The sequence below is a fragment of the Nicotiana tabacum genome, chromosome 19 (assembly GCF_000715075.1).
Source record: "Nicotiana tabacum cultivar K326 chromosome 19, ASM71507v2, whole genome shotgun sequence".
Taxonomy (NCBI): domain Eukaryota; kingdom Viridiplantae; phylum Streptophyta; class Magnoliopsida; order Solanales; family Solanaceae; genus Nicotiana; species Nicotiana tabacum.
Window position 1 is genome coordinate 29,672,172 of NC_134098.1, and position 25,770 is coordinate 29,697,941.

General features: G+C 37.8%; 1 protein-coding gene across 1 annotated transcript; it reads right to left on the minus strand.

Annotated features, from left to right (window-relative positions):
• Positions 1-217: 217 nt before the first annotated feature.
• Positions 218-21,236, minus strand: LOC107791625 (uncharacterized). The gene is made up of 11 exons (XM_016613719.2): positions 21,104-21,236; positions 20,888-20,933; positions 18,552-18,765; positions 18,314-18,468; positions 18,069-18,214; positions 16,248-16,310; positions 16,061-16,153; positions 15,166-15,327; positions 6,854-6,945; positions 2,583-2,752; positions 218-827 (listed from the first exon to the last, which is right to left on the minus strand). Exons 3-11 carry the CDS (start codon positions 18,716-18,718, stop codon positions 520-522), a joined length of 1,356 nt encoding a protein of 451 aa, XP_016469205.1. The 5' UTR covers positions 18,719-18,765; positions 20,888-20,933; positions 21,104-21,236; the 3' UTR covers positions 218-519.
• Positions 21,237-25,770: the final 4,534 nt, after the last annotated feature.

Here is a 25,770-nt window from a genome sequence, read left to right on the forward strand (position 1 = left end):
TGCTTTCATCACTTTCATGTATTGTCTTTTGGTTTGTGCGATTTTACCATCCAAATTTCTTGAATCTCATGGGCGCCTAGGCCATCAGAAAAGAGCTCTTAAGGACTAAACCATCTTTAACGTTCCCAACTTTAAAGACGGGGCGTAAAATTTAACGACTCATGCAAACATCTACAAAAAGCATGAGTGAACAAAGAAAGAGTCAAGCAAGCGAATATGGAGAAAAGATATCTTGAAGATGAAACACTGAAATACAAAAGAAAATTGATAAAGCTTGAATATGCAGTCTTTATCAACATACAAGGAGCTACCACTATTGCTTTAAATGCTAGTTCCAACGCTACAACTCAAAACTTGTAACTACTACCAGCTACCGATACCTATAGACTATAGTTACTCTGTTGCCAAGCATACGGGAAAACTGAAGAATGGTAAGAGCTTGGGTCTAATCAGAAGAGAGTGGAACTCCCATCTGGTGTTTAAAGGTGAAACTCCCATGATCAGCTTAAGAGGAAGGTGCTACAAGCGACGATGCCACTTAAACAAGCCAAGCCCACTACAACTCTCTGCAGCATTCTCGTCTGTTGAGTCTGACCCGCTTCCAACTGATTCATCTGAACTATCCTCTGGAAGAAGATGTATTCTATCAGCATGATTGATGATCCAATCAGTGAATTCGGGAGATGAAGCTAATTCAGCTACAGCCTCCTTGGTAGACACTTGTGTGAAATCTTCCCACTCTTTTTTTGAAAATCTCTTTCTGTTAGGCGTCTTGTGAAAAGTTGAATAGTATTCGTGCACTTTTTTCCCTTTTCCATCTGAAAAACCTGCAATCATCAAATAATAGACATAACCAGAATTAAGCAACCCAAAACACTTCCATAAATATGGAATACCAAGATCAAGATGTTGGATATTTTGCATCAAGAATAGCTAGAAGTTACATAATCAATATAATTATCCAAAATATGAACAACCACAAGCACTGATAAATTCTAGTCTCAATCACACAGCAACAGGTTTTATGATAAGATAGTGGATGAGGCTTGAAAACTGTGAAAGAAATGCTTTGAACCTGTGTGAACAGCTGTGACTACTTTTAGAATGCTCACCTTTGAATTTCAGTCTAGCAATTCTGCCTTTAACTTAGCTAACAACCTAACATGAAGGTCATAACTCACAAGCTAACAAACACTTATGTCACTTAGGCAGTGCTCCACTTGCAAATGGTCCAACATTGACCTCTTCAATTGTGAGGTTGAGCAATTCTATACAGCTCCATGAAAATTATTTGGACAGCCAAAAATTGATTCTACACACGATCCACAACCACCTGAAACAGACATGGCTACCAACCCGGGGACAGTCAACTTAAGTGAACCTTTTGAGATTTCTCATAAAAGCCATGAATAGATGCAGCCTGATAAATTGCACCAAGGATGAGCAACTCTCACCGCTATGAGATATAAAAAATGTGCAACATAATCTTCTCATTGGAACTTCCTGGAATTCCCTATGGAGGAAAGTAGGTCCGGTCTAGGTAATTTGCCGTCCATGACACGTTACCTTTGAGAAGATCAGTAAAAATATTCAACTGTCTAAAGCATACAATGAAAGAAACAGCTACAACAGACAATAGCCTCAATTATTCCTTTTATTTTTGGGAGGGGGGAATGAAGAACAGCCTAAATTCAGTGTTTAGAACTTTAAGAAGGTCCCTTTCTCTAAGATGCACCTAATGCCTACAACTTTACTTCGACTGCCCAGCTTCAAAACATATTTCCTCTATTCTTCTTGTCATTGGAACAACTCCCTTTCTAAGAACATTCGTTACTCCTTCTGCTCCAAATTTTATATAGCATTCTATCCTTTATAATCTGTACACTAAGAAAAAATGACACCATTTTATATTTGAAAGCTCTGTAACTTGAAACTTCCAATTTATCTTTACTAACATGCTTTTATAACCATAAAAATGTCGAGACTCGAGAACGATTTACGCTCAAGAAAAATTGTCAACCTCAAACCTTTTTTATCATTCCTTATTCATGTAAAACCTCAATAAATGTCCCTTTAGCCTTTCTTATATTAAAGCTCCAGTATAAGACAAACTGTGCATTTACTTGGTACTATCTTGTTATAGTTGCAAAGGCCCACAAATCCTTAACTCCCTTATTTCTTCATTGCCTTTTGAAGAGACATGAAGCAAACTACTTGCTATTAAGATTGATAAGTAAATGGACCTGGGGCCTAACTCAACCTCAAAGCTAGCTCTAGAGGTGAGAATTGTCCAAGACCATATAAGGATATAAATTGCCTCCCACCCAACCGATGTGGGTTACTACCCCCTCCCCCCCCCCCACCCACCCCAACCTAGACATGGCAACTAGAGCTTGGACAAGATAATACGGTGGCGCAACATCAGGTGTAACAAGAATTGGGTAGGATCCAATTATTATGCGCATGTTAAATACTACACAGTTGGATAATAGCTTTCAAAATGATTTACATAATCTTTAGCTCCATTGCAAGTTACAAGTATTAAACGTGGTACCTTGATAATGATAAATTAGAGCTAATACCTTTGACAAGAGAATCAGACCATGCAAATGAGCTCTTTGGGATACTATATGGAACTCCAACAGAACCAAACTTCCTGGATTTGCTAAAGAACTCAGCACGTTTTTTATTCATGTTCATCTGCCTGCTATTCTTTGCCCAAGCACCTCCAATTCCAGAATATGACAAATCACTGCACGCAAAGCATAGAAGTATGAACTAAGAGCATCACACCTTTCAACACCAAGAAACATTTCTAGCATCATGTTACATGATACGAGAGAGGAAAATCTAACTCTGCCTCCCCCCACCAGGAAGGGGACAAAAGAAAAGAAAAGAAAGAGAAGCTCCTTAAAATGGAAAGCGTTGGAGGTTAGGCTGACAATAAGATTCTATCTAAAGTAGGAAGATTGGCTCACATATGTTCACTTTACCACAGGAAAATGAAAATTCAGACGAAGGCCACTAAACTAAATGTCAAATCATTAGCAAAAGAAATGAGAGATCAAAAGTCATTTAATAAAATCAAACTTTGGCAATTGACCAAAGTGTTCAGCAAGCAAAAGTAAATCAAGCACTAGAAGTTAGAAAAGTTATCCTTATAGAAAACTAATACGAGGAAAAGGTAAATAGAAATATCTGAAAAGAAGAAAAGGAGAACACCAAAAATCTGATCTATAGTGATCCTACTAACAGTTAGAGCTACGCATTCATTCACCCTCAGGTGTTCCCCAAAAAAGCCTCAAACAAATTATTATTACAAGTCCAAACATTGTGAGAAGGGTGAAGTAGGTTTATGGCAGGGGAGTGGTTGGGGAACTAAATCACCTCCAAATAAAGAAAGATGTCATCACCACTCGTCAGAAAGGCCCACATGAACCAAAAGCCAACTAAAAGGGTCTATTTGGTTAAGAACAACCTTTGGTGCAAAGCAGTAGCGCAAGATCAAAAAACCCGATGGTGATGGAGCAAGAGCCAGACCACCTATCATTGTCTCCGCAGCTCGAAGCCAACTTTTGTCGTCAAAAGAAGTTTGAGAAGGAGAAAGAACCTAAGGAAGGAAATATGACACTTTCTGAGCCGAAGCAAACATGCAAGCGGCAACCACAAGTATGGTCCGCGCTACTCCAAGTCTGCAATTGGTATCGGAAGGATGTAGGAGGAGACAAAGGAGGAGGCAAAACAGGAAGGCTCTTCAATTACCTTAGAAGCAAGCGAGTCAAAGTGGAGTCTAAACACTCATGTTCCAAGTAGAGAGAAAGGAGGACGCAGAACAGGAAGGCTCTTCAATTACCTTAGAAGTAGGCGAGTCAAAGTGTCATCACAATGCAGAGAGCTGCCTTTGGGTGGAACAAGAATAGGTCAAATTTGAAGCTTCTTAAGGATGGGAATGATATATTGATGAGTATTCCAGTGGAATAAACGAGTCTAACGGTGTTCGGGCCAACACGAATTGCACAGCTTCAACAAATTCTTTTTGAGACGGAAATGATGAATTATGTGTGAAAAAGTGAGAAGCGGTAAAAAGGAGGGGAAGGGCAAAGTTGCTGGCCAAATCACAAGACAACTAGAAAGGAAGACGGCATTGGAACTTAGTAGCCTGATCTCTTCAATAAATAATGATGGGAAGAGCTGATTGTCAAAAGAGTTGGATGAGTAGGTACCACAGCTTTAGTAAGTGATTAATATGTAAGTTAAAATTTTATTTTTGAATGTGGAGGGCTAAAATCTTATTCTACAAGCATTGCCAACCAATAGCTGATTCAATTATTTTGGACCGCAGAGGAATGAATAGTGGAATATCACTTTTCAAACCTTTCATACCTTAAAAAAACTGTATATTTGATATGATGACTTCAAGGAGATGGTCAAGGCATGACGGCGGAACTCATCTATCAAGGACGAGGTAGGGTTAAGACTAATAAAATAATTGGATTACTAAAAATGAATCAAAAGAGTTTCACCGGGAAGCAGTTGACAGAGCAGAGGGTGAGTCTCTTCTTGGAGCTACGTACACTGGAGAAAAGTGAAGAGACAAACTAATTGATCTACAATGCGGAGATTCGGGGAGGAGAGGTCAATGGTGAGCCTGGTCGTGGTAGCACAGGAGATCAATTGGAGGTAGAAGTCCCGCTTCAGTTGGCTAACTGGATACCATGAAGTGACCACTCTACTTAACAAAGCTCAGGAGACTTTCACTTGGAGGAAAATTTAGAGATGGAGACTAGCAACTAATCAAGAAAGCCCAGAAAAGATTGTAGGGCTAGTACTGGACGAAACACTACCAAAGCTAAGGTCACTCTCATAAAATTGACCTAATCAAGCATTCTGATATTTCTCCTGCCTGTATTCACAATCCTTTCCTTCGTTAGCAACAAACTTGTGAACTTATGATTGATGCTTAAAGGACAGACGACAGAGCTAAGGGGATAAGCAGCATGTCTTAATTGGTGGGACTTTGGGAGAGCGTAACAACACCAGAGGTCACAAAAGCCCCAAGTATTTGCAAGTGGTCAACCTTCAACCGAGCTCTACAGCAAAAATGTTATGCAGGTTAGCTGACGAATGCGAGGCCTTACAGAGGAGAGTGATTTTTGCCAAATATAGATTCCAAAAGGATGGTGATTCTTGAATGATCTTGCAACATTATACAGGATAACTGTGGGGAAGGAATATTGAGGGAATCAGACAACCTTTTACATAGTAAGGAATAGCATTCACATCGGATTTTGGCTCAATGTATAGTGGTTAGCTGACGAATGCGAGGCCTTACAGAGGAGAGTGATTTTTGCCAAATATAGATTCCAAAAGGATGGTGATTCTTGAATGATCTTGCAACATTATACAGGATAACTGTGGGGAAGGAATATTGAGGGAATCAGACAACCTTTTACATAGTAAGGAATAGCATTCACATCGGATTTTGGCTCAATGTATAGTGAAGGCTTAACCTTAATAAGTTCCCCAATCTACTCTTATGTCACGATTAATAGGCATACCACGGTGTCTACATACGGTGTCTTATGAAGTATCTTTTAAAAGACTTGTGAATGAGATACGGTCAACGAGTTCCTAAAAAAGATCTACGTCTACATACAGTTTGAGCAGATGATAAACGACATGAAAAGGGCCGCTCAGTCAATATTTTACGATTGAAGTCATATAATAATGCTTGCTCAATAGAGAGGATCTGAGGTAAGTTAGGAAGTCAGTATGGAAGACCAAAGCACCAAAAAAAATTAAAAAAGACCTATCACTTTCTTATTCGCTAGCTTGCGTTTCGGATGCAGATACGATTGATTATGCCATTCTTGCTTTTGGTGGAAGAGAATGACGAAGATCAAGGCATGCACACTCATGGAGAGCTATGTTGCTCGGACTCTCCGAAAATGTGGCCGAATACGTGTCGGATCTTCCAAAAGTAGTGCATTTTTGAAGGATCCGACACGGGTACGGCTACATTTTGGAGAGTCCGCGCAACAAAGATGGAGAGGCCAAGTGATGGGTTACGGTTCTACAACAAGTAAACTTTCGGTTGGAAATGCCTTCTTAAGTGACCCTTTCCTTTGATATATGTTGCGTGGACTCTCCAAAATGATGCAGCATCCGTGTCGGAACCTCCAAAAACACACTACTTTTGGAGGATCCGACACACACCCGATGATATTTTCGGAGAGTACGAGCAACATAGCCTTTGATAGAAGTGGTCTTCTTCACAAGCTTTGCTATGTGGGATGCTGTCACCAATCTTAGGAAGAGAAAGTGAACCGTAATAAGCCAGTAGCCCATGTTAACACACATAAGAGAGCATGGATCACATCATACCAAGCATCAAAGTACATGGACATTAATATCCTCCAATTTTATATAGTGTGGCTTCACTTTAAATGGTGCTAGATGTTGTGCAAGTGTGATAGTGGAGATGATGGAGGCTAGGAAGAAAAAGACATGAAAGATAATTGCTTTATGCGCACTTGGGACAACTTGGTGGGAAAAAAGCAAAAAGAATTTTCAAGGGATAGAAGAGACCAGCATGGGAATCAAAGGATATCTTTCAGTCATTTAATATTTTGGTGTAAGCATAATATACTTTTTGAACGGATATTAGTTATATTTGTTAAAGCTCAGCCGTACACTTCGTATAAGACATCATCTTGGTAGGAAAAACAATGAAAGAATTTATTATTTATAAAAAAAAAGGAAAAAAAAAAGAATAAGACCATGATTATTGCATAACAAATAAGATCATGAATAAACAATTCAAAAGAAAACTTAAAATACTAGAAAAAATTACCTCGGTACTCGCCACTGCATGGAAGTAACAGCAAAGCAAATAGGGCACCAGGAACTGAGCACTAAGACCACCAAAGGATAATCAAGCGAGCTCTAGCAATGAGAAAAACAAAAATTAATACACTAAATACAAAGTTAATAACAGTTTCATGCATATCTGTGTGTGTTTTTGAGAAATCTGACTACATCATAATGCGAAAAATACACAGCACATCTAGATGTCAAAAGCATAAACTGAAGCCTCGCCATATCCCGTCTGATCACCTCTCCCCAATACTTCTTAGGCCGCCATCTACCACTCCTCGTACCCACCGACGCCAACCGCTCGCACCTCCTTACCGGGGCATCTGGGCTTCTCCTCTGTACATGCCCGAACCATCTGAGTCTCGCTTCCCCATCTCGTCATCCATGGGAGCCACGCCCACCTTCTCCCGAATATTTTCATTCCTAATCTTATCCATCCTAGTGTGTCCGCACATCAACCTCAACATCTTCATTTGTTCTACTTTCATCTTCTGGATATGTGAGTTCTTAACTGACCAACACTCAGCCCCATACAACATGGCCGGTCTAACCACCGCTCTATAAAACTTACCTTTGAGTAGCGGTGGCACTTTCTTGTCACACAAGACTGCAGATGCTAACCTCCATTTCATCCACCCCACCTCTATATGGTGTGTGACATCCTCGCCGATCTCCCCATCCCCCTGGATAACCGACCCAAGATACTTGAAACTGCTTCTCTTGGGAATGACCTGCGATCCAAGCCTCACGTCCATGCCCGCTTCCCTCGGCTCGGCACTGAACTTACACTCAAGATATTCCGTCTTAGTCCTGCTCAACTTGAAACCCTTAGACTCAAAGGCATGTCTCTAAACCTCCAGCCTCTCGTGAACGCCGCTTCGCGTCTCGTCTATCAGAACTATGTCGTCAACGAATAACATACACCAGCACCTCCCCTTGAATATGGTGTGTCAGTGAGACCAGGGCAAATAAGAATGGGCTGAGCGCAGATCCTTAGTATAACCCTATAACAACCGGAAAATGCTCAGAGTCGCATCCCACTGTCCTAACCCGAGTCTTAGCTCCATCATATATGTCCTTAATCGCCCTAATGTAGGCAACCGACACACCTTTAGCCTCTAGGCATCTCCAAAGAACCTCTAGGAACCTTATCATACGCTTCATCCATATCAATAAACACCACATGCAGATCATTCTTCCTATCCCTGTATTGTTCCACCAACCTCTTAATAAGGTGGGTAGCTTCCGTAGTAGAGCGACCCGGCATGAACCAGAACTGGTTGTCATATATAGACACCGTCCTCCTCAACCTTGCTTCTACCACCCTCTCCCAAACTTTCATGGTATGACTCAGTAATTTGATACCCCTATAATTGTTGCAACTTTGGATATCACCTTTCTTTGTTCTTGTACAACGGAACCACCGTACTCCACCTCCACTCATCCGGCATCCTCTTCGTCCTGAAAATAATATTAAACATCCCAATCAGCCACTCCAAACCTGCTCTACCCACACACCTCCAAAATTCTACCGAAATCTCGTTAGGCCCGGTAGCTCTGCCCCTGCTCATCTTACGCATAGCACCAACGACCTCCTCAACCTTGATGCGCCTACAGTACCCAAAGTCACGGTGACTCTCGGAATGCCCCAACTCGCCTAGCACAATATCCCGATCCCCTTCTTCATTCAGAAGTATATGAAAGTAAGTCCGCCATCTCCGCTTAATCTGGCCTCTCCCATCAATACTCTACCGTCCTTAATCTCTCTCTCTCTCTCTCTCTCTCTCTCATAAATATCCAAACCTCCTTCAAAAAGAAGCTGAGATCTCTATGTACGGGCATGTTGCTTCATCGTTTGTTAACAAAGCAAACTTGTATTAAAAGTAAAATAATCCAACATTTGTCGATTGAGAACTATGAAAAATGCAGCATGCATGTATATTTCATTTTTTCAGGACTTTTTATAAGCAAAAAAAAATATGACGTCTAAGACCCTAATAGACCGTTATACATTGAGTCCAGAAAGAGAAGCTCCTCGTCTCTGAACTCCAGTCATCAGAAAATATCGAAACTTCGAGAGCATGCTTCTTCCCCAACTACCTAAAACTCTCCAACACATCTCCCTCTTTCAAACATCTTCGACTAAGTTCTGTCCCACTGGTTCTCCTTTTTGTTCTTGGACAAGTCAAAATGAAAGTAAAATTTTTTAACAAGGACGAAAAGAAAATAATTATACGACCGTTATCTATATGCAACTCCTAATGCGAGGAAAGAAACTCTAGTTCTGTTTTGATCACCGAGTAATCTAAGAGTAAGATATGGTGAGGCGAAGGGTGATCAAACTAAAATGAGGTGCACGAGTTTGAATGGACATCCTTTTTAGCCTGAAACAAGACCTAAGAACTCGGGAAAAATTTCTCTAAAACTGATACCTGGTATAAATGAGTTGAAAGAAAGTAACTATGTTTGCAGGACATCAGCAAATAGAAATGTTATGGTTTGCATCTGTCAAGTCTTATGTAGTTCATTTTCAGAGAGATCAGGTGAAGCAGGTAGCAAATGGGAAAGAAAGAGCAGCTGCATAAATACTGTATCTTCCAAAATTATATGGCAGACATATAAGAATTGTCATAAGACAAAGCTTTCATAGGAGAACCATTCATATTCGGGAAAGCATTCCACATGGAGTAAGAGAAGACATTGCACAAAGTATGAAATATTTATTGAAAAAGAACTTGTATCAGTAAGGAACAATTAATCAAGTTGCAAGCATAATGAGATGGCCAGAGGCAAGGCTGCATTTGAGCATGGAAGGTGGAAACTCACTTTATGCACTGGGGGGTGGAAAAAGGCTCACTGAAGTCCAGGAAGGAGTTCTTAAAGGAGTGTTGGAGCTCTTAAAGAGATGTTTGACTGGCAAAATCGAATACCTCCATACTTTAGCCCCCACATGTATGGAAATTCCCACCTAGATACAGGTGTATTAACTAAATGGCAAACAATTCTCTTCTTGAATCCCATCAATATCTTAAGCACAAAGGGTAAGAAAGAGGGAGGATTGGGGATCAGGAATTTAGAAATTCCTTTTTTATCATAAGCTTACTCCTCAAGTGATTATGGACATATAGTTAGGAAGAAATTCCTTTATTATCATAAGCTTACTCCTCAAGTGGTACACTAGCGTTGTTTCTATATCACATAGAATCTGAGAATAGAAACATATTAGGGAAATTGTGGGGAGTAATGGTTGACAGATCATGGATGCTGTAATGGTAGCCAATGAAGCAGTTGATTCTAGGTTAAAACAAAAGAAGCCTGGTATCTTGTGCAAATTGGATTAAATTCTGCATGTCAACAGCCAGAATTTCAGTTCTTATAAATGGATCCCCAACAGGTTTTTTCAAAGCAGAAAGAGGACTAAGGCAAGGTGATCCTTTATCACCTTTTTTGTTTGTGATTGTTATGGAAGGTCTTAACAATATGATTAAAACAGCCAATCAGTATGGGTGGATTAAAGGTTTTGATGTAGCTAGAAGGAGCAATGATAGTTTAGAAGTGACTCATTTACAATATGCTGATGATACCCTCATATTCTGTGATGCTGAAGAAGATCAACTAAAATATCTCAGGGTGATTTTTGTTCTTTTCGAAGTAATCTCTAGTTTGCATATCAACTGGAGGAAGAGTTTTCTTTACCCTATCAATGAAGTCACAAACATGGATATGTTAGCTGTTGTTCTGGGTAGTGAAGTAGGGGCTTTACCAACAATATATCTTGGAATGTCTTTGGGAGTTAAATCTAAGTCAATAGGGATTTGGAACAATGTTATAGAGAAGTGTGAAAAGAAATTGGACAGGTGAAAAACCCAGTATCTATCTCTAGGTGGCAGAGTGACTCTAATCAACTCAGTTCTTAATGTACTTCCAACATATATGATGTCCTTGTTCCCCATTCCAGCAGGGGTCATCAATAGGTTGGATAGCATCAGGAGGAATTTTTTATGGAATGGGAACAAAGAAAGGAAGGGCTACCACTTGGTGAAATGGAAAGCACTCACGTTTGGCAAGAACCTCGGAGGGTTAGGGATCAAGAACTTGAAGATTCATAGTAAAGCTCTTAGAATGAAATGGTTGTGGAGGCTCAACAAGGAGAATCAACTCCTTTGGGGAAACATTATTAAAGTAAAATATGGACAGGAAGACAAATGGATGACTAAGGAGGTCACTACACCATATGGGGTTAGTCTATGGAGATCCATTAGATCACTGTGGAGTGAGTTGAGGGATGATTCCAAGATCAAAGTGTATAATGGGAATAAGACTAGCTTTTGGAAGGACAATTGGCATTAAGTTGGCAGATTGGATGTGGCTTTTCCAGAAGTCTTCAATTTAGCTCTACATCAGCAAAGGACTATAGCAGAGATGTGGACACCTCAAGGATGGAACATCATTTTTAGAAGACATATCAACGATTGGGAAGCACAAAGAGTGGTTGAATTCTTGTGTGCACTAGAGCAGATTAGTGGATTACAAGCAGGTGAAGATGTACTATGGTGGCAAGGCAGCGGTAAGGGTTTATTCAAAGTTAATGCAGCTTACAAGAGGATGAATTACTCCAATCAGCAGATAGCCAATTGGCCTTGGAAACACATCTGGAAAACAAAAATTCCTCACAAAGTTGCTTGTTTTGTGTGGCTACTGGCTAAGAAAGCAGTCCTTACACAAGATAATTTGATGAAAAGAGGCTTCAGTTTATGTTTTAGATGCTTTTTGTGTGGGGAAACAGCAGAGGCAATTAACCATCTCTTCCTTCACTGTATGATAACATCTCATCTATGGAGAATTATTCTTAATCTCAAAGGCATTTCCCGGACCATGCCTGGGAAGGTTATAGATACTCTTAAAAGTTGGGAGGAAACAGGACTACATGCAAAGGACAGGACCAGATGGAGAATTATACCTGCTTGCATTTGGTGGACAATTTGGAAAGAGAGAAACTCCAGATGTTTTGAGAACGTGGAGAATGGAGTGCAGAAGATCAAGTTAAACTTTATTTTGCTGTTGTGTTTTTGGTGTAATCAGATCTACACAAATGATATTGACACCATTATTGATGTTTTAGAGTCAATATAGAGAGTGGTAGTGATAGTTAGAGACTCTTGTATATATGGTTTCAGTACTACCTACGTACTGTTTTGCTACATATGAAATATAGAAAAGTTACTAGTTCAAAAAAAAAAAAAAGATCCTTCCCTGATTCCTTTAGTTTTGTGCACGATACGAAAGTAACTTTGGCTCAATATAAGTTAAAATCAAGGGAAGGAGATAATATCCAAGAGGAACTAATAAATTCGAGAGAATTACTTAGTTGTTAAAGCTACTATAACTATGGGTGACTCCACAGTTTTTGTGTCATTATATATTAATATACAGTATGTTACCTTCAAAAAAACAAAAAACTATTGTAAGGCTTTATGGTTTTGTGTATGTTAGTAACTCATTGAGATGATGAGGTCAGAGTAAGGCAAGAGGAGGCATACTGTAAAAACGTATTGCTCCTTCTGTCCCATTTTATGTGACATACTTTTCTTTTTAGCCTGTCCCGAAACGAATGACACCTTTCTCTATTTGGAAAGTACTTAATCTTAGTATCCCGTTTTACCCTTAGCGACATGACATTTTTGGACTACTTGATATAAACGTTCACTCTTCTGTAAAGAAAGAGAAAATGAAAAGACATGTGGAACTCTCACCACCACCGCTCATTTAAAAGAATAAGTACTTTGCATATATTTGACTTACATGTCACAAGTCTCCTTTAAATTCTTAAATTCCATTCCAAGTTTAAATTACTTGTCGAAAAACTATTGAGCTCTACAAGGATGCATAAAAAACTATACTACATCTGTTAAAACGAAGTCAAAACCAAAGTGAAAAGCTCATTCATGATCTCAATTTTTCAAAATAGAAAAGCTATTCCACAATTCAGTAGAATTGTCTTCTAGGAGTACATTTCTAAATGGCTGCTGGAAACCTTCTCCGCGTTCAAGTGTAAACATCTAAGCAATTCTGGCTTTTGAGAGTGATTTCAGATGTATGACATGCTCTTCAAATCCAAGAGTAATTAACGAGTTGAAAGCAATCACTTCATTGGACAAGTACCATGATAGTGTGGCAAAATCATCCTAAGGTTCACCTAAAAAAGTTATTCTAGTTTTTATTTTTGTTATTCTCAAGCTATTCCATGAGTAAACTCTAAAAATATAATAGTTTGAATGTCTTTCTTAGTACCTGTCACCAATATTGTCAAGCTTGGGTTTATAATAGATATGTCAAAACTATCCGAGAGGTATACATAACCCACACGGTTTACCTAAGAATGCAAAGGAGTATGTTGATCTTTTTGAGTAAGAATATCATAAAGTAAAGATAAAACAGGGCAGTGGCTCCCCCCCGCCCCCCACGGAAATCATGGTTAATTGAGTTGATAGGCCAGTGCCACTCCGACCAACTAAAACTACCATCATTACTATGTGACTTATTAAGGTTTATCTGCCATTAATGCTAAGTGCTACTATAATTGATGTGTATCATTGAACGACAATGTTTTCAGTAGGTGACCAATTGTAGGTTCCCAATGGTGGAATATTAGAAAAAACCTACATATATAAAATATGCAGAAATAAAAAAATTTCATAAGAAATAAAGGAAGAGAAGACACGGATAAAGTAATATGCAACTAGGTGACAAAAATGTTAAGAAGAGAAGACAAGGATATCGTAATATGCAACTAGGTGACAAAAATGTTATGTTCAATGCCTTAATATTGCCATCATCCTAATGTTTCTTGCTCTTCAAGCATGACTTTTCTTGGATAATGGTGGTGTCCGGGTCAACTTCCGCAAACCTCGAATATTACACCGAATGCCTACTAGCTCCACCAACACGGCAGCATAGGTACCAGGTAACTCCGCCCACCAAGGATTAGGCAGCTGCGACAAAATCACCTAGTGTTATTTGTCTCTGCTAGGATTTGAAGCCTGGTGGTTTCCAAGATTTGCACCCACTTCATTGACCAATAGACCACACCCTTGGGTGCGAGAAGACAATGACTTCTTCTCTCAAAATTTCCATTCGTCTCATATGTATGCCCTTTTGCAAGACATCCAGTCAACTATAGTTCATTCGTTCTCCTATCCCAAACTCATATTCCAAGCATGAATGAGGTTTGTAAAATGGCTCAAAGGTGGCCATTTAAGATTAACGCTCAACCTAAGCCAAAGAATAACTCATAGGCAGGGACGAGGCCACATGGTCATAAGAGTGGTCAATTGACCATCCTTCGCCGAAAATTTACACTGTGTGTATAGGTAAAATATTACGTTTTAGAGGTATATAACACATATTGAACACCCTTTGTCTGGAAGTTTTTTCACTTCTTTCAAATTTGAACACCCTTGGGGAAATTCCTAGCTTCACCACTGCTCATAGGGACCATGGACCCATTTGGGGGTGCACTCTTTTGACAAATAAGAACTATTAGCATGGAGTATTGCTTCAAACGTTCAGTAAAAATTCTTAAGGTATCTTATGTCCAGGCAGAGATGTCAAAAGTTGTTGATAACCTGAAAGTTTAGGGAACAATGTAGGAAGACGTTCGTGCATAAAGCACCGGTAATTTGTAAAATACCTGGCAAGAAGGTACTTTTGGAAAAGGCACAAATGTAGAGCTTTCCAGAGTGATTTTGGATCTAAACCAAGGCATACTTAGAGCTTACTGAAGTCTTTTGGACCTAAAAAACTGGACACCATTCAAAATAGAGTTTCCCTGAGCAAAGTGTTTGAGCTTAACTTGTAATCTAAACACCAAAAGTGCTGCAGAAATAATGGTGTGTCCTTACATTGCACCATTTAAAATACAGTTTTGCATGAGCACTGCTTGATGTTAACTTGTAATTTAAACGCTAAATGTGCTGCGTGAAATAACAGTGCAAAAGCACTTAAATGAAGTGCGTATAAAATTTAAGAACTTTTTATCCTAGCAATATTGCAGGATTCTCGCTAAAGGTCAGTAAAGTCCCAAAAAGACCTTACATAACCATCATAGCATGATTATATTCTTGCTCTCACTCAGTTTCTCAATTTTACTCTTAATCAGCTAAACACTTAAGATCATTATGATTTCTGCTATAACCCAGCAACTGAGCATAGGATGAACATATATTTGTATGTACAATGCCGTCATATCAATGTAGATGTAACTGAACACAAAAGAGAAGCTCTCAAAACCTGGAAGACAAAGGTAATGCCAACGATGCGTATGGCCCATGTGACAAATTGAGCAACACCAACATCCACACTCCCATCCTCTGATATAACAAATTTCCGCACCAACCAATATCCTAGACCAGCTCCAGCAAGGATTATTCCAACAAGAACAAATACAGCCACCTGAAATCAAGATGAAACACATTCAGGGTATAATATATACACATCCAAAAAAAATTTATTTTTTTTGGGTCACAAAGCCTAACTTGAATAATAGTTTGACCAGTTTCGGCCTGAAATCAGACAATAACATTATTACTATCCAAATTAAAAAATAAAAACTTTTTAAGGTCCTATTTGCTCATGACAGTTTTAGCTTCAAAATTAGAATTACCAACAAAAACATTTGTAACCTAAGTTTCAATTAGCTTGACTTCTGAAACGTGAATTGTATCACAAATACTGACAGAAAAAACCTAAGAAAGCTGAGTAGATCTAGTAGCTCATATGATCTTTTATTAAATCATGAATGGAGGGAGGGCCAAAGCAATATGCCCTTAGAAGACTGTTGTTCCTAGCTGTCTTCCTATGATATGTCTACATAAGAATTAACTCAAGTTCTAGATCAGGCATACTATTAGGAAGTTGAATTAACTAACACAAAGCAAAAACCTCTAGGTGTTCAAACTCAAATGAACTGCACTGCACTGAGACATAATAGTAGGTAAAGCGTAAATTGCCCGTGGACTTTTAAGGTTGAGGGTCAGAAAAACATTAAAGCAAAGAAAAAATGTTTGGCCACAATAATGACAAGCCACACAGTAACAAAATGAGATAAGGAAAAAAGACAGACGAGGATTAATCCATTGATCAACTATTAAAAGAACACCTTATTTATTACAAAGAAAGAACATACAGGATTGTGAAACTCTTCACCAAGCCCAAAGCTTGAGACAATGGAATTTATCAGCATTGAGAATTGATGCACCAAAAAAGATCCTGCTCCGAGCTGAAACATGATTAAGGTTGAATGTCATTAAGATCATCAGAGCTAGCAAATTTATAAAAGCCGAAATCTGAATTGTTTGGACAAAATATCTAACCACTGAACCATAGATAGTCAAGTAGAATATATTTTTCCTTCCAGTTGGAAGCAATTTCATCCCCTGTACAATGAAGCAAATGTAACAAATGGCATGTTATTAGAGGACTCTAAAAGAAGCTCAATGAGAAAAATTGTTTATCTTTTGGCGAAGAAACTTGTACAAGCTAAATAATTTTCTTTTCAATGTAAATATGACAGATCTAGGTGATACAAACATACAGCTCTTTAGTCCTTTCAAGATCTTCTAGCTCTTTGTAGATGTCTCTTCTTAAACAGCTCCTTTTCCCCCTCATTTTACATACCGTCGACTAATCCTAGATAAATGGCATCATCTCCTTTGTTTTTTGTTCATTTTGGATTACTTCTTGTGTTATTTCCTAATTACAGATTATGCCTATGTTTGTATCCTCTTGAGTCCTTTTTGTTTTCTAATTTATTATTAATCTCATGGGGCTGCATTATTCAAACAATGAAAAGAAGTCAGTTGTCATCTAATATGGCTGTCATTTGCAGGTCAATGGACCAAAATGGTCACAATTGGACCGGGTTACAAGCAAATTAGATGACACCTGACATCCTCCATAGTATATAAAAAAGGGAATAAAAATATATCAACACCAAAGAGCTCATTAATATCTTTAACGAGACAGTAAAAGGACAATTCTTTTAAATCACAAAGTTAGGAAAAACTTGTAGGCCTAAGCCTACAAAAGCATATGTCCTGAAGGATCTGAACAGAAAATGATGGACATGAACTGTCAGCAAAACAAAAAAAAATAACAGTTAGTTTTCAGTGTATTTATGATTGATTGAAGTTTTTGAACTTACCAAAGCGGCCAATGCCGCATGCTATGTTGCTCGGACTCTCCGAAAATATCATCGGGTGTGTGTCGGATCCTCCCAAACTAGTGTGTTTTTGGAGGATCCGACACGGGTGCGGCATCATTTTTGGAGAGTCCACGCAACATAGGGACCGCATGTTTGGCACATTTAAGGTCTCTTCCTTGGCAGAGTTCTAAGGTTGATCTTTCTGCAATATCTGTTAAGTTCGGCACACTTAAGGTCTCTTCATTGGCAGAGTTCTAAGGTTGATCTTTCTGTGATATCTTTTCTTCAGTAACATTCTTTTTTCCATAGAGGAAAGTATTCAGTCAGTTATGCAAAACTGTTATACATATGCCTAAGCCTATAAAAGCCAGTGAATTTTCATTACACATCAACCTTTTCCAATAGATCCCTCTGCAGAGTGTCCTTGTCATTTTGAGAACCACTAGATTTAATAATCCTAAAGTTCTTGGAGCGATTTGCAGCTTTCTACTACATCAGTTTCAATCTTCTATCCGTAAAGGTTATCCGATGCTTCAACTGCAATATAAGTATTTATCTCTACAAAAGAATGTAAAGGAAAGAATGATGGGAGATAGTACCAGATTGGTTGAACCCATAAAATTAAACACATCTTTTTATAAAATTGGATTCTGTTAGCTACTTAGACCAATAAGGATGATACTTATAGTGATGTGGCATGAGTTCTAGGTCCAGTAAAGTCTTTGGTCTTGGGCAATGACACTGGTGTTGATCGGGCAGCTAAAAGATGGAGCTAAAGGGCCATATGGGACAACACATACACAGAAGACACCCAAGCTCTAAAACCTACAGGAACAGGCGAAAGTGAAAAATTGAAGCAAGTAAGATGGTGATACCCACAAGCATCAGCGCACACATGTAATATAAATTGGAAAAATACCTAAACTATTTTGATACAAAATAAAAGTGATGACAGCAGAGAAACCATTACGCCGGCTAAAGATGAACATACCTGGAACAGAAGGACAATGATGACAAGACAAACTCCAATAGCCATCGAACTGCTGTAGTAAAAAGGAACCCAACTGCTCACAATAGGTGCCATGAGCAGTAGCACCATACCAAAAGCAAGAAAGAGCAGACGCCATCTTTGTAAATCTGCATATTGTTCAGAAAGGAGGTAACTAAACAGTAGCCAAGAAACATGCAAAAAACAGATCCCATAAAGTCCCAAGCATAACTATGCATATGTCTAACCTTCTTCAAGAGTAACAGTAACAGAATCAGAAAGACCAACAAACTTCACGTCAAGAACTCTATCCTCGTAAGGGGACATGACAGAGCTCCATGGACCTTTCTGTAAATTCTTCCATGCATCTTGTTCACACTGGCACAAGCCAATAGAGGAATTCCTGCACGAAACCCTGCTGAGTCAAAATCTCCAAAAGGAAAAGACTAAATGATGTATGAGAATAGAGGTCTTCTCTCAACTTACTTGTGAAAGCAAATTTGTATCTTTCCAAGCACTCTATCTGGGATTACTGCTGACGGGACCAAGCTGACTCGAAATGCACTAGAATAACTGCTAACCTTCCATCTTGATAGACCACCGATTAGTATGCGTTCACATAATACATTGTCTTTTGACAAAGGGTCTCTCATGGAATTAATTGGAGTCACATCCAGTATCTGATTTTCCAAATTGATACCTGTCATATCAAAATGCTAAGTTGAGAAATAAAAGATAGAGTGCTAACATCAAAATAGTAATCTCTCCACTTTTGTGAGTCGGCATCTGATTCATTTGCGCTATCAAGGATATTAGTCCCAAGAAGAAGCTATTTAATTAAAATTTATCAAGTTTGCAGCCTTTTATTGTGGTCAGAACATCGAGTATTTTTAAACCTTGGAAAACTACCTTCTAGTGTTTTATTGTCCCAGATAAAGATGCATTCATGGGTATCTCTATAATATTTTTAGTTGGCTTATCTAACCTTTTACAGAGCAGGACAAATCATATACTTTATAGATGTCACCATAATGCTTTTCAGATTATTGGAATCGAAAAGGTTGAGTAGTTCATGATAATTCACCATATTTAAATGGTACGATGGCCCAAGGATCCATGATTAATTACTTGACTTCTATCTTCCCTTTTTCTCAATTTATATTGATAGTTGATTCTTTAAAATATCTTTGCTCATTCACTAAGCTCACCAAATAGTCCAGGATTCTCCTCCATCTTTTACGGAATTATGCTCCAATATATATTCCATGGAATCTTTATTTGTCCTGGCATAGCTGTGTCAAATGGGCACGAGTACTTGGTGTTGATCCTTCATAATCCTAATGCATAAAGACAAGCTAAAGTTGAACACAACCGTGCATTTTACATGCATCCATCCTAAAAGCCTTTCAACCCAATATCTCACTCCTTATTTTCAGAAATAGGCTAAAGTTTAGAACTTTCATGGGGTATGCAGGCAACTTCTCACAAAATAAATTTCTTGCGGACTGCGGAGTATTATTTCAACTTTCAGAAGCAAAAGGAATTATTTTGAAAGCGCACTTGATCCTAGCATGATCTGTAGGTATTTACTTAGTGGCCTACCCTTGACCTACTAGGTTGGGTGGCCGGGTTAGCACCCCTCGTCCAGGGCCGGATTTGTAGGTATAGTTATGGGGCACGTGAACCCATGGTCTCTTCGTAAAACTAAATATTTTACTAACATATTTTCTAAAATTGGTATAATATTAACTGTTGACACCCGTGTTTCAAAAAGGTTGAATGGTGCACTTGGTTGAAGGTTGAATTATTTAGCAAGAGGTATAGGAATCAATTCCCACTTGATACATTTTTTTCTCCTTTTTTTTTGTAGTGCACCCATGTACTAGAAATCCTAGATCCGCCTCTGCCCTCGTCAACTATGTAATTTGAAACAAATGCACTGCACTACCCAAAAGCCTAACCTTGTCTCCTCTACTCCTCTTCTGGTTGTGTCATTACTAAGAAAATCAATCTCACAGAAGTAGAAATCCATCCAAATTTTTTAATAAGTAAGAAAACCTTACTAAATCCTGCAGCCATAAGTATATAATTAACAGTGTTATCGAGGAATGACCAATTTTATGTGCAAAATCTTTAATACTCGTTACGTGTATCTTCAATTTAAAAGGAAACAAATATTTTTAAGAAAATGGTGCTAATATCTTCTCAAGGCTGTCAACCTTTCAATAAGGTCCATGCTCCTCCTTTTAGGTGCTATAGCAAATGAAGTTCACCAAAGGCGCATTGACATGCACTTGGGATCATTGGCTTTGACAACTCAGCAATATGGATTGGACATATGACTTATCTTATTCACTAACATCATGAATAATGTGACACTTCGACAAGAGTCTATATCTAGAGTACTGATTACTCAGGCCTTCAATCTAAAATTCACTCATGGACATAGGGTATTTATTTTTTTTTGGTGTGATTTTTAGCATAATTCCTTGGTCGAAATTAAGCACCATCCGCCATTAAAAATATACCATTTATAGTAACTTCTACAGTCATTACATATTTTTATGAAATGCGGCAACAGTCTTCTGGTAATCACGTGAATGTCCAAAACCAAATGTCTATTCTTAAGAGATACTTGTACACGATTCAAACTCCAAAAAAGAAAAAGTGAAAGATACAAAAGAATACAAATTGGGAAATAAGTTTCCAACTATATCACATGAAATCTTCTTGACATACTCAGGTCAAATTGATATAAAACGAGTAAGGGTTATTCTTTTCATAATGCCCTAAAAACTTGCTAAAAGACAGAAGGTTCTTACATTTTAAGCAGAGATTACGTGTAGTTTTGCTTCTCACCAATGAAACCTTAAAGGTTAAAGACTAATGTTAGTAGTCGATGTGTATATGAATTTGTCAAATTGATCCTCCATTAATGAGAATACGAGGAGCAAAATGGGACGCCCAAATCAAAATACACGCTACAAAAGAATATGTATAAAGGAGAAAGTAATAATAACAGGTGGAAATTGAGTAACCTTGGAGAGCAGCAACGGGAGGAGTTGAAAGAAACAAAGAGAGTAAGGGAAGAAGTAGCGCAGTGTATGCGAGGAACCCCATCTATGGTGGATCGAGTTCCAAGACGACCCTTTGTCTTTCCTCTTCCTCCTCCGTTTGAAACAGAGGAAGAAGAATTTAAAGGCGGTATACGCCTCGGCAAACTATAAATGCTTCCCTGTTAAGCTAATAAGGCAAGGGAAAGGTTTTATTAGAACGGTATTATTTTTTATTATTATTTTTATTGTTTTTTGGCAATTGTAAACAGACTGGTCGTGTTGGTGCTTCTTTACGATATTTGTTGCTCAAAAATATAACTATTTAATTTAACTTAATAGGTATTATCTCCGTTCCAGTTGACGTGAGCATATTTTGGACAAAAGAAATAGCTCATTTCTAAATTTAAAAATAATTTAGTTTAAATTTTAAATTCTACCCTTAATGAATTTTTATAACCACACAAATACTTGGGCTCATTTTTGTCTGGTTTAAAACCATAAATTTTAAAAGTTTTTATTTTTTTTTAAATTTCGTACCCAATTAAATAGGTTCACATAAATTGGGAGGGAGTAAGTATATTTTTTCAAGAAAATGAATTGGAAAATACCTAGTAATATTAGTATTTACTATATTTATTATGTGTACTGTGTGTATACTTGTCACCCATTAAAGCTTATTTATTCATCTGAAAAAAGATCTTGAAAACTAACACCGGAAACTTTCAATTTGTTTCTGTCCTTGAAGATGAAAATTTGACCTCACTACCTTTTAAAAATTCTTTCCACTTTTATTAATTTCTTTTTCTTTTATTTTCTTTTATGGTTAACAGTGGATAAAACTTTTGAAAAATAATATTATATTAAAAAACTACTATTAAAATTGAAAGATCAAGACGAGAATTGTAGAGAGGATAGAACTTTGTTATTTCTTTAAGTGTTTCCAAGTGTATCGCATATCATATCTCATGCCTCTATTTATACTATTACATGGAGGCTTACAAAAAAGTTATCTTAAAATATAGCATTAACTGTTGAGACCATGGGGGAAGATCATGGGAAGGGTTATGGAGGAATGGAAGTTGCAACTATAATAATGAGGAATAGTGGAGGGTTATTTACATCATAAAGACGACTAATGGGACTAATGGACATCTACATTAACTTGTAATTTATAACACTCTTCCTTGAATGTCTAATAATAGATAACGCATGATAAAAAGGAAGAATATATGTTAAATTTTATTAATTTTGGCCAAGATCATATTTGAGAGCGCAAGTCCAAACACATGGACTTATTTTTAAGAAGTGCAAGAAGTCCAAGAATTTCAAGATTGATCTCAAGAAGCCAAGATTCTTTCCTTCTTAAAATAGGATTTATTGTTCTTTACAAAAAAGGATTTATTGTTTCCTTTTATTGGTATATTTAGACTTTCTTTATTGTCTTTCTTTTAGAATAAGGATTTTCCTTTTAGTAGGATTTTAGTTTCTTTTTCTTGTAAAATATAGATTTTACTTTTCTTGTCTTTAGCTATTTTATTTCCTTATTAGAATAAGAATTGTAGTCATCAAAGAAGAGACTCTAGGCCTATATAAAGAGTTCTCATGCCTTATGGAATAGAATTCACATTTCTGGAGGTTTTTCTCTATTGTCTTCTTTATCCTTATTTGTGGTTCCAAGTAAGGTGGTGATAGTCTTTATCTTATTTTCAATTGCGTGTGAATTTTTTTTTACCACGTTAATTGATTCCAAGTGGTGACTTGGGTAACTTTTTAGCTCTTGATCATTCAAGAATACGTTTATTGATCTAAATCTGTTCTTTTGATATCATAGAATCAGAACTTTTATTGAACCGATGCAATACCAATATTTACTTGTTTTGAATGAATAACTAGTCTTTCTTATAGTTCAGATCGTCATCTTTCACCTTATTTTTGAATCATCATATTCCGAGTCTAAAACTTGAGATACACTATTTTTTGAAATCGTCCCATAAACTACGTTTTCGTTTCAAGATCTTGATCCTGGTCGGTTGGCTCTTTGTTAACTTGAAAAATCACATCAATTTGGTATCAAAGCTAAATCTACAGGTCCTAGGTTGATGAATATATCATGACTAAGATTCAACCAAGAAGAAGATTCTTTGTTCAAGATGATGAAGAAACGAGACAATATGAATCTCTTTTCCACACTAGATGTACCTCACATAGAAAAGTTTTTTCGTTGATCATTGATCTTGGGAGTTATATGAATATCGTCTCTGAAGAGATGGTTACTAAACTCGGCTTGTCAACCAAACTTCATCCATATCCTTGCAGCATCGAAGTTCAAGATGATGATGGTTTAGAGGTAACTCGCCAATGCCTAGTATCTTTTTCTATTGGTAAGATCTGTATAGATCAGATTTGGTGTGATGTAGTGAAGATGGATGCTTGTCACTTATTACTTAGAAGACCATGGGTATATGATAGGTGTACTAAACATGATAGATACCTTAATATCTATTCTTTTACAAAGGATGGACGTAAGATTATTTTAGTACCATTGAATCCAGAAGAAATTGCTAAAAATCTGAAGCCCAATGATGATTCTTTCTTGAGAAAATTACAAATAATTGGTCCAATCAATGGAGAAAAGTCTTTAAACATTGGTATTACTATAGAAGAGCACAAGGAGTAGGATCATGCATTGGATCTACAAGTTGAAGATTTACCTCCAAAGTTTGATGATGATCCGTTGGAGCATCCTATATGTGAGCTTAACGTTTCACTTAATAGAGATGTTCAACATAATATTAATTTTTTGTAATGATCTGGCTGGTCGTTTTGAGTATTTTTTCCTTATTTCCCATGTTTGAAGCTTTACTTATGTGTATTTAAGGTCTCGTGACTTGCGGGGGTGGTTGGTTTGGTTTCGAAAAAGTTTCGGAGTGAATTGGGACACTTAGTCCCAAGGTTGGAAGTTTAAGTTGAAAGAGTTGATCAGAGTTTGACTTTTATGTAGACGAATCCGGAATATAGTTTGGATGATTCCAATAGCTTCGTATGATAATTTTGTACTTGGGCGTATGTCCAGATTTGGATTTGGAGTTCCACAAGTTGATTTGGTGCTTTTGGAGAAAGTTGGAAAGTTGAAGGCTTGAAAGGTTGATAGGTTTGATCGGGAGTTGACTTTGTTGATATCAGGTTCGAATTTTAGTTTCGGGAGTTGGAATAAGTCTGTTGTGTCATTTGAGACTTGTATGCAAAAATTGAGGTCATTCTGAATTGTTTAGGCTTGTTCGGCGTAAGTTTTGAATTTGGAAAGTTCATTAGTTTCCCTAGGCTTGAATTGGGGTGTGATTCATATTTTTGATGTTATTTTGTGTGAATTGAGTCCTCTAGTAGGTTGGTGTTATATTTTTGGATTGGTTGGTATGATTGGACGGTGTCATGAGGGCCTCGGCTGTGTTTCGGACCACTTTCATCATGTTTGGGATTGTTGATTCTGTGTTTCTTGTTTCCTTCTTCACGATCATGAAAAGGCTATCGCGATTGTGGAAGGTATGTTGTTGGCAGGGTGATTGTTCATCGCTTTCGCGAAAGGGAGCTCGTGTTCGCAAAGCTTTGAAAGGCAAAAGTCATCGCGATCGCATGTGTGTTTCGCGTTCGCGTAGAATGGGAGTCCAGCTGGGCGCCAGGCTTTTAGCATACGCAATCGCGAGGGTGTGGCCGTGTTTGCGAAGGCTTATAGTTGGAGTGCATCGCATTCGCGATCATGATGTCGCGTTCGCATAGGCCATTTTCTGGTGCAGTGTTGATTGTGCTTCACAATCGCGAAGGGGATGCCTGGGCAGACCATAAGTACTCTATTTTTCGAGGGTTTTAGTCATTTTAACATATTTTGAGTTGTGGAGGTCTAGAGAGATTTTTGGAGATTTTCATCACAATTTAAGAGGTTAGTGATCTTTTCTCACTTTTGACTTTTGGAGTTAGATATTGATTACCCATTGATTATTACACCTAATTTAAGAGAATTTAAGGTGGGATTTGGGGGATTTTGTACATGTTATTGGAGAGTGAGATTTGACGATTTGAGGGTCGATTTGTGGTTGGAATTGGATGAAATACATATACTTGGACTCGTATCGGAATGGGTGTTTGGAATTTGTGAGTTTGGTCAGGTTCCGAGGTGCAAGCTCGGGGTTGACTTTTTGATTTTGTTTAAGGATCTTAGCTTTATCAATTGGAATCGGTTCCTATGACTTTTATTGATCATATTAAGTTATTTTGGCTAGATTCGAGCCGTCCGGAGGTTGATTTATGCGGGAAGGGCTTGTTAGAGGAGTGATTTGGCTTGCTTGAGGTAGGTATCTTACCTACACTTGGTTTTGCACTAGTTGCCTGAGTTATTTATGATAGCTACGTGCTATGGATGGCACATATGTAGGGGGTTGAGCCCATATGCGTGCACAGGGAATTTATCCATGCTCGGGGTAGTACTTAGGCTATGATATGCCTTGAATTGATTTCTAAGCTTTATGATGTGTTGTTTCTCATATTGTAACCCTATTGTGAGTTATTTGATCTATATTTGAGGTAACATAGAGGTTAATCTCATGATTGAACTTGATAATTTCTATTTCCGTGATGGAATTGCCTATTCGAGCTAT

Bases quoted from the DNA above. Each gene is read 5' to 3' on its own strand.
- LOC107791625 (XM_016613719.2), bottom strand. From the start codon at position 18,718: ATGAGAGACCCTTTGTCAAAAGACAATGTATTATGTGAACGCATACTA. The intron at 18,215-18,313 runs GTTAGACATATG...AACAATATGCAG, and splicing joins TACTGTTACTCTTGAAGAAG to ATTTACAAAGATGGCGTCTG. The intron at 15,328-16,060 runs GTATGTTCTTTC...TCTTGATTTCAG, and splicing joins GTGAAGAGTTTCACAATCCT to GTGGCTGTATTTGTTCTTGT.